We start from the raw sequence: 17,304 nt of genomic DNA, 5'->3' as shown, positions 1-17,304 counted from the left end.
GCATTGCAAACGTCACAACACCAAACCCGAAAAACAGGTGTGCTGTGATGTTTGCAATGCGAGCCCGAAGGCACTTCATTTCAATTTAAGTAAACAACAGATAGTGGTATAAAACAAAAGTAGCAGTCCTGAAGTGGATGAAAACACATGGATTAATCTTTGTAGTTCTTATTCCACAAATGGTATATTAATAAGAATATCATGTTCGTGGGGGAACATATATTACTGCAAATCAATTTTTTGCCTTGAGTTCATCTTTAATTTATTAAACGTGCTAAATGCAGTCCATAAAGCAATTATATATTGTTTAAATACTGCCGTCATTTTGAAATGCTTTTATGTTAAAGGTGGTATCAAATCGGACCTTATATATGCTAATATACTTTTAATATAAAGGAATTACATTTAATTTTATACCGTGTGCATACATTTTATGTTTCATATCAAAACACTGTAAAGAAAACCTCACATCAACAAGATATTTTGATGACTAGAATAGCCATGACAGTGCACGTTATGCTGCTTTGTGTTTTCTTATATCGGCAAAGTCCTTTTTCTTAAATATAAAGAAAACACAGGAAAACCAAACAAACTAAATATTTTAGCCTTCAGATCAAAAGCTGAAAACTCAATTGTACAAAAAAAACATTTGGGTGAATGGTAAATGGCTGGAATAGTTCTGACAGGGAATCATATATACTTGCATGTCATAACAGCCACCTCAAACAAGCACCTATCCCCTATTATGATCAAACTTTTTCCAAGAACTTTTGGTTAAAATATTTTTAGTGCATAAATGTCACATCCATGTCATCAACCGTTTTTCCAAAATGTGGGCAAGCATGGCGAACCCTTTTAATAAATACCTCAAACTACACTTAAATGCCTCATTTGGAGTTTATTTTTGAATGTAACTATTACTGGAGCTTTAATACCAAATTTTCAATGCAGGTTCTTTAGTATCTGACAAATGTGAAGGGAACAAAATCATTCAAAAAAGGGGTGTTTATTTCTTCAACATAGGGTACATTCTACCCGTACAAAAGCACTCGCTGACTGATGCTGGCAGAATATGTGGGTTGATGTTTTTAGGCAAGTGGCACATCTCTAACTTTTTGTTGTTGTCACAAACAGGAAGTGCATCAACTTTGAATTCCGCCTCAGTGCTCCATGGGCTCTTCGGGTGCTGCAGCAGGAGCAGCAGCGTCGTCATCCGCAGGCGCGGCCACCTGATGCCCCAAAAACATTCATCAGCAAACTAACAACACTCTTAACAAATAGCACTTATCTTACAGCATGCTAAAAACTAACATGCTAACACTATATAGCATGTCAAACATAAACAAACACACAGCAAGAATAATTGCTTCTGTCCAAATAAAGAACACCCTCATATATGCATTTGCATAATGATGATGACATCATCACCTTCCTCTGTGGCCTCTCCTCCAGACCCTCCAAGAACGGGGCCACATCGTCGTCATCGTAGATGGTGAACTCCATGTCCTTACCCACAATACCGATGGAAACATTCTGAAACATGGATTCATTTAAAAACGTTTGTCATTGCACACATGAAAACATGGTTGAGAAAAAAACAAAAAAAAAACAAAAAAAACAACGTAATATGATACAGGACCAGCAGGGGAGTGTGTGGAGTACCTTGGTGGTGAGGTCCTGCTCAGTGGGGAGGGTCTCTCTAAGGGCTCTCAGACCATGCTGGACCAAATCATTCAGATTGCCTGAACATTAGAAATACATTTCATCATATGCTAACAGTTAATACGCTAACACATAGCAAGATCGCATCCTGACTAGTTAGATAGCCTGATGGAGTCAAAAAAATATACATTTCAGCAACATTTGAGAGTCATTTTATATATTCACAGATTTTCTCCTAGCTCTCTGGAAAGTATCCCCCCTTGATAAATGCGGACTGACTGTACTAAGAGCCACTGTCATGTGCCTCATTGGCCTTCCAAAGAAGCTACTTGAGTCTTAAGTTTGTCTGAGGTGAAGCTCACAGTCAGCAAACTTGTCCATGCATCTCTCCAGGTAGGTGCGTGCCGACTGCGAGCGGGCGCCTATGGACATGGCCTTGCAGTCAAAGTAGTTGGCCGACGGGCACGTCTGGAAGATGTGGGGGCCCATGTCCTGACATATGCAAATGCACGTTTAATATATTTGTACACAGCATAACTTGGAGAATTCGAACAAAACGAGTGAGTGAACTTACATCATAGCCGGCGATTAGCAGTCCAACGCCGTATGGTCTCCTTCCGTATCGCTGTGTTGGGATTTGAGTTTCTGAGCTTCTGTCAAGGACGAGCGCTGCTGCTTTGATACAAAACTATTCAGAAAATACAGTAAATTGCCACCTATTTCATGGTTCACTATTCAATTCGGGGTGTGCGCATGAAATAGATTTGAGTGGGCGTGGAAAAGCCACTAGCCAATCCTAATTTTCGGATCGGAACGAGTCTTCGAATATCTTGCTACTTAACTTTATTTATTCAGACAATTACAGCTGTGTGTGTAATCTGTCTGTTAGGATACTGCTGCCGACGAGATGGACGAGTCGTGACGTGGGCAGGGGACGGTCAAAGACGAACCGGGAGTCCAAACACTCCTGACGCATGAAGTTACTGCGGGGAAGAAAACAAAACAATTCAGTGTTGCGTTTTTGTTGTTGTGGTCCTCCTTGAACAAACGCGCGACCAACCATAGCAGCCTGGCATCCGCAGTGAGTCCAGCGATGGAGATGCCGATGTGGTTGTCAACATGGAGTATCTTCTTCTGATGAGCCGCCAGTTCTGACTGAGCTCTCTACACACGACACATACAGATGATCAAGTGATTACTTCTTCTATTGATTGTAACCAAATGACGAAGACAGTCATCAATAACTTATTTCCTCACACTGATTGGCACAAGGAAGCAAGTCAAAGGAGTCACTGTACCTTTAGTGCAACAAGCACCGCCTGGGTTTTGGATTTGAGTCCTACGGTGGCCGAGCCTTGCTTCACAGCCTCCATGGCATACTCAATTTGATGAATGCGACCCTGAAAACATCAACAATAGTCACGACGGCTGCATTTAGCATAGCATTGTCACTTTTGAAGATTTTAGAGACACAAAGACAGCTCACCTGTGGGCTCCATACGGTCACGTCGTTGTCATACTGATTGCGAAACTGCACAAAACAACAAAACAATACATGTTAACAAAATTGGACCTTATTAACATGACACTGAAGCCACAAAGTCTTACATAATTGTCTTGCATCGCCATTTCTCCCCCAACTAAACCCAACTGTTGCTTCGAGACTTTTCTAGGAAGGTTTTAAGTTACAAGTTTAATAATTTATGATAGTAATACGAGATGCAGCAAACGCGGCACTGAGGTAGAAGGAAGGAAAGTAAACATGCAGATTTAAGCAAAGGAAGGAAGTATGGTTCAGCATGACAGTAGGAATCAAAGAATGAAGTAATAATGCATCAATAAAAAGCAAGTCTGAGGAAAGGAAAGCGTGGAGAAAAGAAAGATGGAAAGAGGGAAGGAAGGAAGGAAGGAAGGAAGTCAGCAGGAAACTGTAAGAATAAAAGGTAGAGGGAAAATGACAAAAGAGAAGGCAGAAAAGCAAGTTTAAGTAAAGGATACAAGGGTGCATGTATGAAAAACAGCTGAAAGAGAAGTAAACAGAAAGAATGAAGGTATAAAAGAAGGTTTCAAAGGAAGGCTGGAAGTAAGGATGCAAGAATAAAAACAGATGTGATGGAAAGAAGGTAAAACAAAAACAAAGGGAGAAAAGTAGGATATAACTAACGAGGCAAACAACTGAGGAACAGAAGTAAGAAGACAGCAAGAAAGAGAGGAAAGGAAAGAATATACCGGGAAAAAGGGGTGAAGGTTACCCCTAAACCCCGCTCTATTCAGAAATTAGGTGAGGAAAGTAAATGCTGTGGGGGGGGGGGGGGGGGGGGGGGGGGGGGGATAGGGTTGATTTCAGCTTTTAAAATGAATTAAGGTGAACAACAGTGTGCTTGTTTTGCCTTTTTGTGCGGGGACCTAGAGGGAATAGTTTTCCTCAGCCCTGCTCCAAATATTTAAGCAAGCAAAGTTCATGTTATAGCCTGCATTTTACAAAGCTAAATTAATTTAGCTGAATCAAAAACGAAAGTACGCTGCAATGCTAACCTCGCGCTCGCCTGCTAAATCAACAAGCACCGTCGTGCTTCTTTGTCAAACCCCAAACACTTGTATGTTCAGAATGGACTCAAACATGTTGCAATGCGATAGTCATCATACAATAAAAAATCACATCAAGCGCGTTTAGGAGGCTTTCGCAAAGCTAACGTTAGCCCCATCCGGCTAAGCTGTTTTGCTTACTCACAGTAAAGTTGGCTAGCTGGTTAGCTAACGTTAGCAACTGGAGAGCAATCTGTTCCGGGGTTAATTTTTAGGATTTATCTACAAATAAAACGGTCCAATAACTTATTAAATATGTAACAGTTGTGTATGACGTTTTGCCAGGCGACATTTCATTCCCACTGACCATATTTGCGGCTTAGCGTCGCCTCTCCACTTCGTCGCCGGCTGCTTCTTCGCTCGATTGATTATCCTGGACACCGTGACCTTACAGGAAAAACAGTCGAGCTCCGATCTAAAATCACAACTCAGCCTTTTCGACGCTTCATACTATTGTTTTTTAATATTGGAGGGAAATAATGCAATTACATAATACAATCCAGTTAAATAATACAATAGTATTTTTGTTATTTTAGATAAAAATGTTACGTAAAGTACAAGTGACGCGGCTAATCAGCACTAGGCGGCAGCACTACACCAAAAGAAAACGGCGGAAATTTTGCACTGTATAAATGAATGTCCCAAAAATAAATCTATATATCCCTGAAAATAATTATGTCCACATGGCAACATTTCTGCTTCAAACGGACTTTAAATGGAAATAAATGCAACCTCAGTATGGATCAGATTATCATTATCATTATCATTATATCATCATTAGACAATCTCTAAATATAATATACATCAATGGAAAGAGTAGTTGCCATCAACGAAAAGAAAAATTGTGTGTTTATAGTACAGTAGTTTGCCCTCTTAAGAAAACAACAACCAAAATAGTCCCATGAATCTACATAACGGATGTGACATCATTATTGTGCGAGAAACTAATGGAGCAACTTTTTGTATGCTAACCTGTATGTTTTACACTTAAATTTTCATTCTGAGAGTCTAAATTATGGTGAAAGAAAACCCATGTTTAAATATAATTTAAAGAAAAAATAATCCACACTGTCAAATAGATTTTTTTTTCTTTACATCATCTAATTATTATAATTTTTTTGGACAAGTTCCTCAAGCTTACATTTATGTAAAGTTCATCAAACATTTTTTTTCTTTTGAAAAGTTATTACATTGCCCTGTATAATCCACCAACTACGGAAACACAAACTACAATATATTATATAATGTGAGAAATTGCTATGAAAAACAATGATAATAAACTCTGTAACCAACTTTGGCTGATGTTTATCAAGTATAATTAAGCTTAAATAAAGGACTACACAGTGTACATTAGCTAAGTAACACAACTGCAAAAGAAATAAAGACTATTTCTTTATGGATTTTAATAATTCACAGGTGTTATTTCTGTGCCATAGCACTCTAGTCGATAGTTTGGATCAGCCCCCCAAAAGATGACCTTTAAACAGGTGGACATTTGTGAGTCATATGGGGGTGGGGGAGAAGTATAGAACTGCATACATCATAAAAATCAGAAAGAATCCAGGATACAGAAATGCACCTTTATTTAGACAAACTCATGACATGCAAAACAGTTTCTTATTGTGGAGTTTTGAAATAGTATGTTTGATAAATAACCTATTAAACTCTACAAATATAGACGTTTAGTACAATCAAATAATTAATATTTGAAACTATTATCAAATTAAATGTTTTATTAGAAAATAAATATTACTGTTTTATTCATATTTTTAAAAATGTTTCTCCCAGGTAGTAAAATAGAAAAGCAAGCACATTAATATTTATACTTTTACTTAAATTTTAATAATTCTAAAAATAACACTTAAGTATAATGTGCAACATAAAAGTAAACACAATAAATACGATAAATAAAAAATAATTAGAACATAATAACTAATAATTCTACACCCATGGCAATATTTTACAAACTGTTTTCCCGACAGTGTTCTTTCTCATTCTGATATCATGATGTACTAATGTAGCTGTGTGTGTGTTACCTATTGTTATAAACATTTTTTTTTCCATCTAATAAGTGGACGTGTCAAACAAATAGAGCAGAACTGAATAAATACTGTACATGCAAAAAGTAGAAAGAAAAAGTCAAATAAGTTTACTATGAACCAGGATGGCTTTGGGACGGTGTGACTTGAAGTTTTTAGGATAGAGGAAGTTTTGTGTGTGTGTGTGTGTGGGGGGGGCCTATTGGGGAGGGGTGCTTGCTGACGAGCCCTCCCCTGTGCCAAAGGCGATGGCGTCGGCGTGCGGCCATTACATCAGCGCGCCAACCTCTTTCCTTTCCTCCTTTGTGATTGAGATTGTAGGCGCTGTGCTGAGATCAGCATGTTTCATCCTGGCGGCCTCATTTAAATCTGCCAAACGAGGCCCCCCCCCCCTCTCCCACCTCCCTTTCTTTTAATTTTTCAAATGGAGAGCGGCCTGAGTCACGGTGCGCACTGCCCAGCCACGCCGTGCGTCTCAGCTGGCACACACTGCCAGGAAGCGAGCTAGTGGGCAGGGGGTGGGGGGGCAACTCACTCACTCTCACTCACTCTCCCCCTTTGTGGGACCATTCATAACTTGAGGACGTATCGCAATTGCCTTCACTTCATTGTATGCACACTATGTTAAGTGAAGTCATTTCTTCCAGACTTGATTATTATTTTGCATTGAGTCTATGTAACTATTTTGCACTGAGTCTAAAAGTAAAAAAATTAACGAATAGCCTCAGCAATGAAACCCTTTATTATGCTTGAACACAAACTGTGCAGCACCAGCAACCTGTGACCATCACAAACTGGTTAATTCTATACATTAGATTAAAATTACGTTACAACTGTTTAATTGTAAGTACAACGCAATAGAAATCATTTTTTGGGTGATGGACATTTATCTATCCCTCTCTCTCCCTCCCTTCTCAAAGCTACGCTTGGATATTATTAAGTGGCTTTCAGTGCATTTTGCAATAAAAACAAATCGTCATCCATTTGTCGCAGAAATGCTGCGTCTGCACTTTGGTCTAACAGGATCTTCAAGAGCTTCCAGAGGATTAACTTTGCAAGTGTGCTTGGCTTTTTCTTCAGTTTTACTTTTTAGGGTTCGTTGTGACCTCACCAAAGAAGGTGATGGCAAGAGGAAAGGCGTCATAACAAATAAATGACAGGAAATGGAACTACAGTCACTGTGACATATGAGCAGCAATTACAAAGCTCATAAAAAATGAACCACTCACAAAAACTTTGGGGGTTTTGGGTGAAATTAAGGGCTCAATCTAAAATGCACCTTGATCTTTAAAGGTGAATTTAATTTGAGGCCAATTGGATATCAAACAGTTGATCAACAGTACTTAGCCTTTGGAAGTTTCACACAAGGATGTTCTCCGAAAGAAGAGGCCACTGAACTTGAGGTCAACTGCATTGCAATTAAAAAAAACACACATTTAATTAAAATATAAAACAAACAAAATGTTAATTTAATCAAAACATAATTCAATATTGACCGCTCATTCCTCACAAGGGTAACGGGGGTTGCTGGAGCCTATCTCAGCTGGTTTTGGGCAGTAGGCGGTGTGCACCCTGAACTGGTTGCCAGCCAATCGCAGGGCAATAAATTCAATATTGCAAAACCTAATTGGGAAAACTAAAACACATAGAAAATTATAAAATACATATTAAATTAATCCCGTAATCCTGAGGGCAAGTGGTAAGAATGGATGGAAAAAAAATAGTAAAATTTAAAGTGAATAGGGAATTAGAAAAGTCAAAAAGTCAACTAAAACTATAGTTCATGTTATAACATATATATTTTTAGAATTCAAATGAAATTAAAGAATGTTCAAAGAAATGTATGTAATAACATTTATTACATATACAAATAAATGTTAAATTAAATAAAGTGCAAACCTTTTTAATAAAAAATACAATTTTTTTTTAATTAAATAAAAAATAAAAAATGCATGACATTAGAAATAATTAATTTGAAATTAAATTGACCCAATATCTCAATCAGGCCAAGCCTATATAGAAAAGGATTATACCAAAAAAAAAAAATGAAAAAAAAAATGAAAAAAGAAAGAAATGAAAAGTAAATAGTTTATGTTGCATCAGTTTATTGCTGTTCATTTGCTCTTTTATTGTTCTTCACTCAGGACATTGTTCCAATTACATTTGCTGCTGTACTTTTACAAGCAAATAATAAAAGTGTTGCTAGCGTGTAGTACAGCTCTGCTCCGTGATTACACTAATTAATGGCCGCAAGCGCAGTGGGCGGGGCCGGGCACTCCTCTCTGACTCACAGCCTCATTGCTGATGAGTTTTTTCTCTTTCTTTCTTGGGCTGCGGTTGTATTTCAAGGGAAATGTTAACGTTTGTCTGACCATCGGCCAGCTCTAAAGTCGCTTGACATCACCCAAACACGCTGGACACAAGCAAGATGTGCAACAAGTGCGAAACTAGCAAAGGAAAAAAAAAATTTAATTACTGTAAAATTCAATCCAAATGGTCCTTTTTCCCATAGGAACTAAAGAGTCTATTCACGGTTTCATTTTTCCAAGGTGAAACTGTGGCTAGCATAATACCTTTATTAGCCAGACAAACAAGTAAATGTAAAGTGAACATAAATATGTCTTGTAAATTTGAAACAACACAAAGAAGAGTGCTGTGAACAACCCTGCAAAATCTGGATGATTGATATAGTTGCCAAGTATATAAAATGAGGCTGAAAAAAAAACTGCTGTTTTTTTTGTTTTTTGTTTTTGCTTTAAATGTAAAATAATAGTAATAGTAACTAAAACTAATCACAATTGACTGGATGATTGGCTTTTTCCCCCCATCTTACTGGTACATCTCTTAAGTTAAACAAAATGGTCAAATTGTGACTTTTCTCAGAACAATTTTCCCATTGGAAATAATGGAAATTGAAAAAATCCGAAAGATGACTTGACCAAGCTTATATTAGTTAACGAAAACTAAAGAAAAAACTAAAACTAAAATTCAAAAAACATTTCCTAAACAAAATAAAAAAGAAAATGCTTTTTTAAAACAAAAATTAATTGAAACTATGTTTTTATGCTTACAAAACTAACTAAAACTAAGAGCAAAAATGTCCTTCATGTTAGTCTTTAGTAATTAATTTAATGTATGAGTATTTGGAGATAATTTTAAATGTGATTTTAAGTATATTTATTTAATCGGAATAAGGATGTTTGAAAGTGTGTGACACAGAAGTGACCTCATCTTGCAGCAGTCAAAAGAACCTTCATATGATGTCGCTCCTCGGCGACAATTTTTTTACGTGCTTGACTTTTGGCTCCAATAGCTTGGCTCACCTGCTTTTTCATTTAACTCAGTCGAAATGGGTCGTTTTTTTTTTTGTTTTTTTTTGGTCATTTTACCATTGTGTTTATTAAATATTGCGGACAAGTAAAACACTTTTAAAAAAACTAAAACAAAAACTGAAGCTAACTAAAGCTAAACTAAAACACATTTTTTAAATAACTAAAACTAATAAAAATGACCAGAACCACCCTGAAAAGTAATTAAAACTAACTAAATTTAAAAAACAATCTAAATCAAATAAAAACTAAAATGAAAATTTCAAAACTATAATAACCCTGCACTTGACTAATCTGTTTTGGGGTTAATCTGTGGCCATCATTAAGGTATTATTGTATAAAGTGACAAGGATATGCAAGTATAAAAATATCCATCCATCCATCTTCTCAACCGCTTGATCTTCACAAAGGGGTGCTGGAGCCTATCCCAGCTGGCTATGGTCAGTAGGCGGGGTACACCCTGAACTGGTTGCCAGCCAATCACAGGACAGTATAAAAATATGTTTTACCAATTTTAATGTTAAAAGTAAAAAAAAACAAAAAAACAAAACAAAACAAAAATACACAAACATGTATATTCTTTTTTTTTTCCCCCTTTTTAGTAGTTAATGCTTTCTTAAATGAGTTCTCACGAGGCATGTTTACATAGAGCGAATGCAAAAATCAGTTCATGCCATAACAATGTTGTTGACATAGCTTGTGTGCTACGCGGTGGACTTTATTAGCATCATGGCCGAAGAAGAAGGAGCATCGGAGCGAGTGAGGACAGAAAGGTCAGACGATCAATAGTCACAAAACAAAAGTGCAGAGGAAGGAGGACGCTAGATGAGTTCACTTCTTGTTTGAATTTATGGTTATTAGAGGGGAGGCCTTTAGTTGTACAATGGATTTTTTTTGTAATAATCATAAACAATCTGAGCGGTACATTACGATCAACGTCAAAGCGGGAACAAAACATGAACATGCACAACATTATGCAGCGACAGAATTCCAACTGACTTACCAGCTAACTCTTTAATGTCCGTGAATACAGATAACAGCAGAAATGATCTAAGATTATTTTGCGTCATATCGGTATACACACTGTAAATAATGTCTGTAGATTTAACAGGGAATTTCTATAAATCGTGACATTAAAAAAAGCTGTAAAAATAAAAAAGATGAAGCATTGTGAAATTTACATTAATATTTTGTAAAACTCAGAAACAAATGCAACTGTTGATTTGACAGTAAGAAAATGTTAAAAAAAAATCAAATTCCTTTGGAGAATTCACAAATTACTGCACTTTAAACACAGATGAACTGTAAAATAGAAACTTAGAATAACACTTTTTGTCAGTATAGGTTCTTTGGTACGTTTTGTTTATGCCAAAAGAAACGTGCATTTTACAAATTCATATCACAGATTAGAATATTTGGATATACAGTAAAACCATGTGTAAAAATACTGTTTATTTTTAAAGAAACAAAACTGGAAGTTGTGGTAACCAGACTAATTAAAAAAAACGGTGCAAATATAAACAACTTTACAGAACTTGTATACCTTAAACTTGTAGATCCAACAGTCCTTTACTGATAACTTACTTAAGAACAAATGTAAATTTTACAGTAAAAAATTTTTTTTTTACGTCAATTTTTTTTACAGTAAAGTCTTGGATTAAGTACATTTTATAATTGTAAAATCAACAGCGTCAATACAATCTTTTACCGTAAACGTAGAAAATGTGTTACCGTAATTTAACGGTACACTTTCGTCAACCACAGCTGCCGGTATTTTACCGTTAAAACAGCATTTTTCTTTTTACAGTGCAGTAAATAACATAAATTCAACTGAATATCTGGAGGGTATATTCCACACAAAAAAAGAAGCTCCTCCTCTCATGTCAACATAGTTCCTGGCACAAAACAGCCACAAGATGGTACCAAAACACTACTTTTCTCTTATACAAGGCGTTGGCTTTTTTTTTTTTTTCTTTTTTTTTTTTTTCTTTTTTTTTTTTTGAGACTGTACGGTACTTATAACTTACCCATTCTAAATAGAAATTGGTGTCAATGAAGTATGTTGATTTTTAAAATGATAATAATGTGCTCTTGGATAATTACTTGTGCAATATTTACAGTTAAAACTATTAATACATGAAATTTGAAACCTTTTTTTGGACCTGATCCCCAACCATACATGATCTATCTGCGCTTTCATCGAGATTTGCAGCAAGACAAAAGGTTATACGCAGACTTTAAGTGGAAACGCGTTTTGGTGATCAGAGCAGAAAAAAAAAAAGTAAAGCAGTGAGCGGGAGATTTTGCCGCAGAGCAATGAAAGCATATTGTTGGGCGGCGGCCAGCCGTCATAAGCGCATAACGTTAAGTTTCTATAAATACCGCAGGATGCGCGCCAAGTTGATCAGGCGTGATTGAAAGCCAAATGACTCCTCCTGCCGCTGCGGCCAAGTTTCCCTTAAGATGCTTGGGGAGGAGCCGCTCGCCTTGACACAGTCTGACGCATCGACGCTTTCATGCAAGGACCCGCATCTTGAAAGGATTTGACCAACGCTAAGTTTGTTGGAAACCTGCTCGAAATACACAAAAACCTGAAAAGACAGAAAGTGTAACGCACGGCAGTCATGCTTAGTTACACACTCAATCTGCCTCTTTTTCAGTCTGTTGTGTAAAGCTCATAACGTCCATCAGTGTGGCAGTTCGGGAAAGGAAGTCGGATGTTGTGACTCATTCTAAAATAAATTAACAAAAAGGAGTGACATACCCCGGACTAATCGATAGTGAGACACTAACAGATGAAGTACAGGAAAACAGGGGAGAGCTTGTGGCCCTTAGAAGCGCCATTCATCACGATTACACAAGAAGGAATGAATGAAGTGGCCGCCATTGTGCTTGCCAAGCCAACTGCATAAAATCTTATAAGGATCCATCACCCATTTCATTTGCGTACGTTCCTCTAAGAATAGCCTCGCCCTGTTGGCTGCGCGATGGAAGTGCACGCAACTCACTCTGTTCAGCGGAGTCCACACACAGCAGCATTCAGGAGAGAGCCAAACTCCGCCAAAGCCAAACAGTCATGCCAGAGTCATGGGAGTAGATTGCTCAACGTAGATTTGAACAGTCATGAGGCTCTTTTACACAGAGATCTTGCAAACAGAAGATTTATACAACTCTACCTCTACAAAAAAAAAAAATAATCCAGCAAAGATGGGTTATTACTAGGGATGGGTTTAAAAAAAAATAAAAAATAAAATAATCAATATTGAATCGATTTTCCTATCAATAAATAAAACCATGAATTGATTATTTTAATATCACTTTCCCCTATAAATTCATAAGAAAATAGGCTTTCTAGAGGTCTTTTTTTTTTTTTTTTGCATCTTACTGTTTTCTTGAAGTATTTTCTTCCATTTATGGCAGACATTACTTATTGTACTTTAAGACAATTCAGAATCTTTTAAAATTTATATTTACAATTATTGAATTGGAATTATGAAAATATTTTTACCTCATCCTTGCTGATGTCTGTTAGTGATCATAACACGTGCTAATAAACAAGATAATTTAACCAGTTATTGCCTCCAAAAAATCAGATTGAAGTGAAGTGACTCTAATTGAATTGAGGAAAAAAAAAAAAAAAGCAAAATCGAATCGAACTGAACTCTTGTGAATCGAAATCGAATCAATTGGAGAAATTTGAATCGATACCCAGCCCTACATATTACCAGCATTACAGCCTGTATCTTCTACACAGAACTTAGAAATGCACAGCGTAAAGTGTGACATCAATTTGCAGCCAAAAAAAGGCAGGAAAAAAAAAAATCACAGGACAGTATGACACATGAGGTACACAAAAGCCTAAAAATGAACCAGAGTGACAGCAGTGTGCTACTCAAAAGCAGAAGTAGATAATAATGTGCTACATTCACTCAGTTACATTTATTTATTTATTTATTTAGATAAATTGTAGGGGCCCCAAGATTGAACCCTGTGGAACACCATACGACAATGTGGCAATAACGTGCTAAATTCACTCTGTTACATTTATTTGAGTAATTTTTCTGGGGATAAATTGTAGGGGCCCCAAGATTGAACCCTGTGTAACGCCATACGACAATGTGGCAAGTTGGCAACCAAGGCTAACAAAAAGAAGTTTTCTGCCAAATAGGATCTAATCCTTCAATCAAACAACATCAATTTATTAGTGCTCGAGTGATCTAATCGTTTTGGCTTGTCAGAGAAGCTTCCACCTTTAATCAAGTAACTCTGTTTCACCAATCCAATGTACTATAACAACCAGTGAGTGACAACAGGACACATATTTGTGGCAGAATTTGCCTTCCCTCATAAAGATGAAACATTAATAGCTGAAAAGCTCAAGAGAGCTGCGAGCTACACGAAAGCCTGACCGCAGTAGCTGAGTAGCTTGAACTGCCATTTAATCAGGTGCAAGCCTCCTCACTGGTGGCAAGCGTCTGATTAGATTTGAAGATGGAAAGCCATTAGGTGGATAATGACTTAAGTGCTGGTTCTTCTCGGGAGGTGATTTATCCGGAGCGCCGCGGCTCAGAGCGACCGGGAGCTGTGGCCGCTAGTGCGGGCAACCGTTGATAAATCACGCTGCGGCTTGTACACACGCGTGACGTTTTTGTACTGGTCTTCTTCTCTGGCGGGGTTCTTCATCACGCCGCAGCGCAAACACATCGACGCCTTCATTGTTTCTCCGTAGGCTGCCCCTGGCACTTAAAATATTGAAAGCGACGGCTTTAAATGTTTTTTTCCCTTTGCGGAGAGTCAAAGACACATTTGTTAGTCTGGTCTCTGCCGATATCTAACACAAACAAGCTTACGCTCATTGCGACGCGTGGGCGGCCTTATCAATCCATCTATCTACCGCGAAACCGCGAAAAGAAAATCATCGCTCCCGGCTTGAAATAAGCAAACCTACTGTCATCCAATAAACGTTAACTTTTATAAAACTGTGTCAACTAAGTTCATCATTCCGAATTAAAAACAAAACAAAACAAAACATTTCTCAACATTTAACAAGGAAGGCTTTACACCGGGGGAATTCCACCTCGCTCCCTTAAAGGAAAAGTCACACCAAAAAGTTTCTTTACAATACTAATTACAAGTAATATTACTTTTCCGCAGAGTATATTATTCCGGTTAGTACAGTTATATCTGTCTACATGTATCTCTGCATTTTTTGTGTTTAATTTTGGGTAAAAGCTTACATAAATTGTTATAACCACGGCAAATTTCAATGCTAGTTTTGTTAGCACATCTATAGTGTTTTGCATTGTGATAGCATTGAAGCTATCAGACATTTGTAAGTTACATGTTTTTCTTTAATACAAGTGTAATTCGCTTTGTTATACGTTTAAACATCAACTGGAAATAACAATGAGCATCTTAAAGAAAACATCTTTTTTTTTTTTTTTAAATGTTTATGGGAAGTTTGTTGCCACGCCTTAGCGTTCGTAACTCAAATTTTTGCTTTCAACTCAAACCAAAAAATCGCTGACTCATCGAAAACCCGCCACAAAAGTCGGGTGGTAAGAGAAGAATTTAATTTAATTTGAAAATTTAAAATGCATATAATTGAGAGATTATATGCTTACATGGATTGAATAAAGCTATGGAAAAGCTATGACATATTTCAATAACAAATTTTTAAAACAGTTTAACTGACGTAAACAAATATTCATGTGGTGTATGTATTATGTCTAAAATTGAATATCATTCAAAATGAGCAGCAATTTGAACTATTGCCTTGAAATCACCAATAATCTCAGTCTGGAATTGAAATTGCAACCGTTAACTTGTACAATGTCAATGCCGACATACTAATTGCACCCCGTGGTGTCGGGTACCATTCAAAATCAATAGGGCTCCATCTCACCACTCTCATTTATCAATTATCTGCGGCAGATGATTGATAATTGTGAGTAGGTATGAAGTCTGAAATCTTGAACCTCACAGGGTGTACTAGGGTGAGTGCGTTGATAGGCGCGAGCGGGGGCTGCCGCTTTCAAAGGTTACTGTATTGACTGTTGACGCAAAGTTTGTTCCCCCCCCTTAAATGTATTTACAAGAACGGAAGGGAAACTTTGAAGAAGTCAGGATGAGCCGGATGAATTCCCCCCGGGGTGGAGTCTGATGCGATGATGTCAATGACCGAAAAGACGACACCCACGCCGGAAAAATGACAAACAACACAATTATCTAAATGTTCAACTGACAGCTTTTGACATATTGGATTATAACATGATGGCGTCACTTATTTCCATTTTGTGTTGACTAAAAGACAACTGAACCTTCGAGTAAATGAAGTCCAGTGCAAATGCAAACAAGAGCGGAGTCACTTTCAGCCCTCAAAGGGGTCCAAAAAGTAAATCAAGCTCCTTTTTCTGGTTCCTCTGTTTACACTAGTATGTTTGAAGCTTTTATAGTCATTTTAAGACAAACTGAATTACATCCTAAAAGTCGAACAAAAGTGGATAAATAGAAAAAATATTGTAACTTGAGTTTCAATGTAAGACAAATGAACTACTCTGTGTTCACATTGGAACGTGAGCCACACCAAAAACGTCAGTTTGTGTTCACCAACCGCTCTGGATGGTGACAGTGGGCGTGGGAACGCCTTGAGACCCTCATGGAGGCGACAACCTTGAAGGAGAGGGTTCAGAAGGTCCGCGGAGGTTCCAAGCCGTCCGGAGGTGATTTAGCACCTGACACGGGTAGCCCGCTAAACTCAATAGCACTAAAAGGCTCATCCCGTCTAATGGGGTTCCTCTATGACGCACAAGCCCCTCCCTTTTCTGCTCCTCTGACGTACCACACTCATTGGCTTGGCAGTGTGGTGACTGGCGCACGCATGCACGCAAGCTAATGAAAATAATTGAGACGACGGTGTATGGCAAAGAATTCTGTTAGCGTACTGTTAGCGCACACGCGTTAATCAGCGGAATTTTAAATGCTCTTTTTTTTTTTTTCAATTTTTTTTAACTAACAATTTAGTGTAGTTATTGTTTTAAGAAAGTATTTTTAACTTGCATTTTCGTGAAGTTTACTAAAATATGACATTTTAGTGTAGTTATTTTATGGACTTTTAAAAAAACGAACCCTGCAAATAAAGAAATTGATGAACACCAAGATGGTTTGTAATTGACTATAGATGCCACAAGATGGCTGCAAAGATGATGGTCAACTAATTTCAAGATTGTTGTTGTTGTTTCCCCCCAAAGCAGATAGGAATTATGAATGCTAATTCGGGGTTTCCAACCAGATTTGAATGTACTTTAAGCCAACATTTTTTAAACGGCAATTTTTGAGTACAGTAAGTTATGTTTTAACGAACAATGTTTAACAAACATTTTTGTAAACAAGACAAACAATTTTAGCCTTGTTTGTTTTTAACTAATGCTTAATCAAAAGGTTTAAATAACATTTTGTGAAAAACGTTTTTTCAAAATTGGTTTAATGACCATTTTTAACAAACGTTTAACAAGCATGTTTGTGTAGTGATGTTTAAAAAACAAAAGTATTTTAAATGCCTATTCTTTTGTAATTTATTTTAATGAATATATTTTTGTCAGGGGTGTTCGTTACCACTTTTTTTTCAGACTGATACCAATATGAGTACTCAACTTTTGAGCAGTCCCCGAAACCAAGTACAGACACCA

At 37.1% G+C, this 17,304-nt stretch overlaps 1 protein-coding gene across 2 annotated transcripts; it reads right to left on the bottom strand.

Moving 5' to 3' along the window:
* Positions 1-990: 990 nt before the first annotated feature.
* psma1 (proteasome 20S subunit alpha 1) lies at positions 991-16,246 on the bottom strand. 2 transcript variants are annotated; one of them, XM_077517144.1, is made up of 11 exons: positions 16,230-16,246; positions 4,556-4,635; positions 3,149-3,193; positions 2,961-3,062; positions 2,723-2,826; positions 2,557-2,645; positions 2,237-2,307; positions 2,025-2,154; positions 1,663-1,742; positions 1,429-1,533; positions 991-1,229 (listed from the first exon to the last, which is right to left on the bottom strand). In XM_077517144.1, the coding sequence occupies exons 2-11, from the start codon at positions 4,556-4,558 to the stop codon at positions 1,161-1,163; spliced, it is 798 nt and encodes a 265-aa protein (XP_077373270.1). In that variant the 5' UTR covers positions 4,559-4,635; positions 16,230-16,246; the 3' UTR covers positions 991-1,160. The 2 variants fall into 2 exon arrangements, with proteins under 2 accessions (XP_077373270.1, XP_077373271.1); XM_077517145.1 differs by lacking the exons at positions 4,556-4,635; positions 16,230-16,246 and adding an exon at positions 4,394-4,500.
* Positions 16,247-17,304: the final 1,058 nt, after the last annotated feature.

Source organism: Festucalex cinctus, chromosome 3, assembly GCF_051991245.1.
Source record: "Festucalex cinctus isolate MCC-2025b chromosome 3, RoL_Fcin_1.0, whole genome shotgun sequence".
Lineage (NCBI taxonomy): Eukaryota > Metazoa > Chordata > Actinopteri > Syngnathiformes > Syngnathidae > Festucalex > Festucalex cinctus.
This window is presented reverse-complemented; position numbering and strand designations above follow the sequence as displayed.

What these genes read in the sequence shown, in the direction of transcription:
- psma1 (XM_077517144.1), bottom strand. An exon ending in TGACCGTATGGAGCCCACAG is followed by an intron (nt 3,063 to 3,148) that starts GTGAGCTGTCTT and finishes TGATGTTTTCAG; the next exon opens with GGTCGCATTCATCAAATTGA. An exon ending in CGTCCATCTCGTCGGCAGCA is followed by an intron (nt 2,308 to 2,556) that starts GTATCCTAACAG and finishes ACAGAAGCTCAG; the next exon opens with AAACTCAAATCCCAACACAG.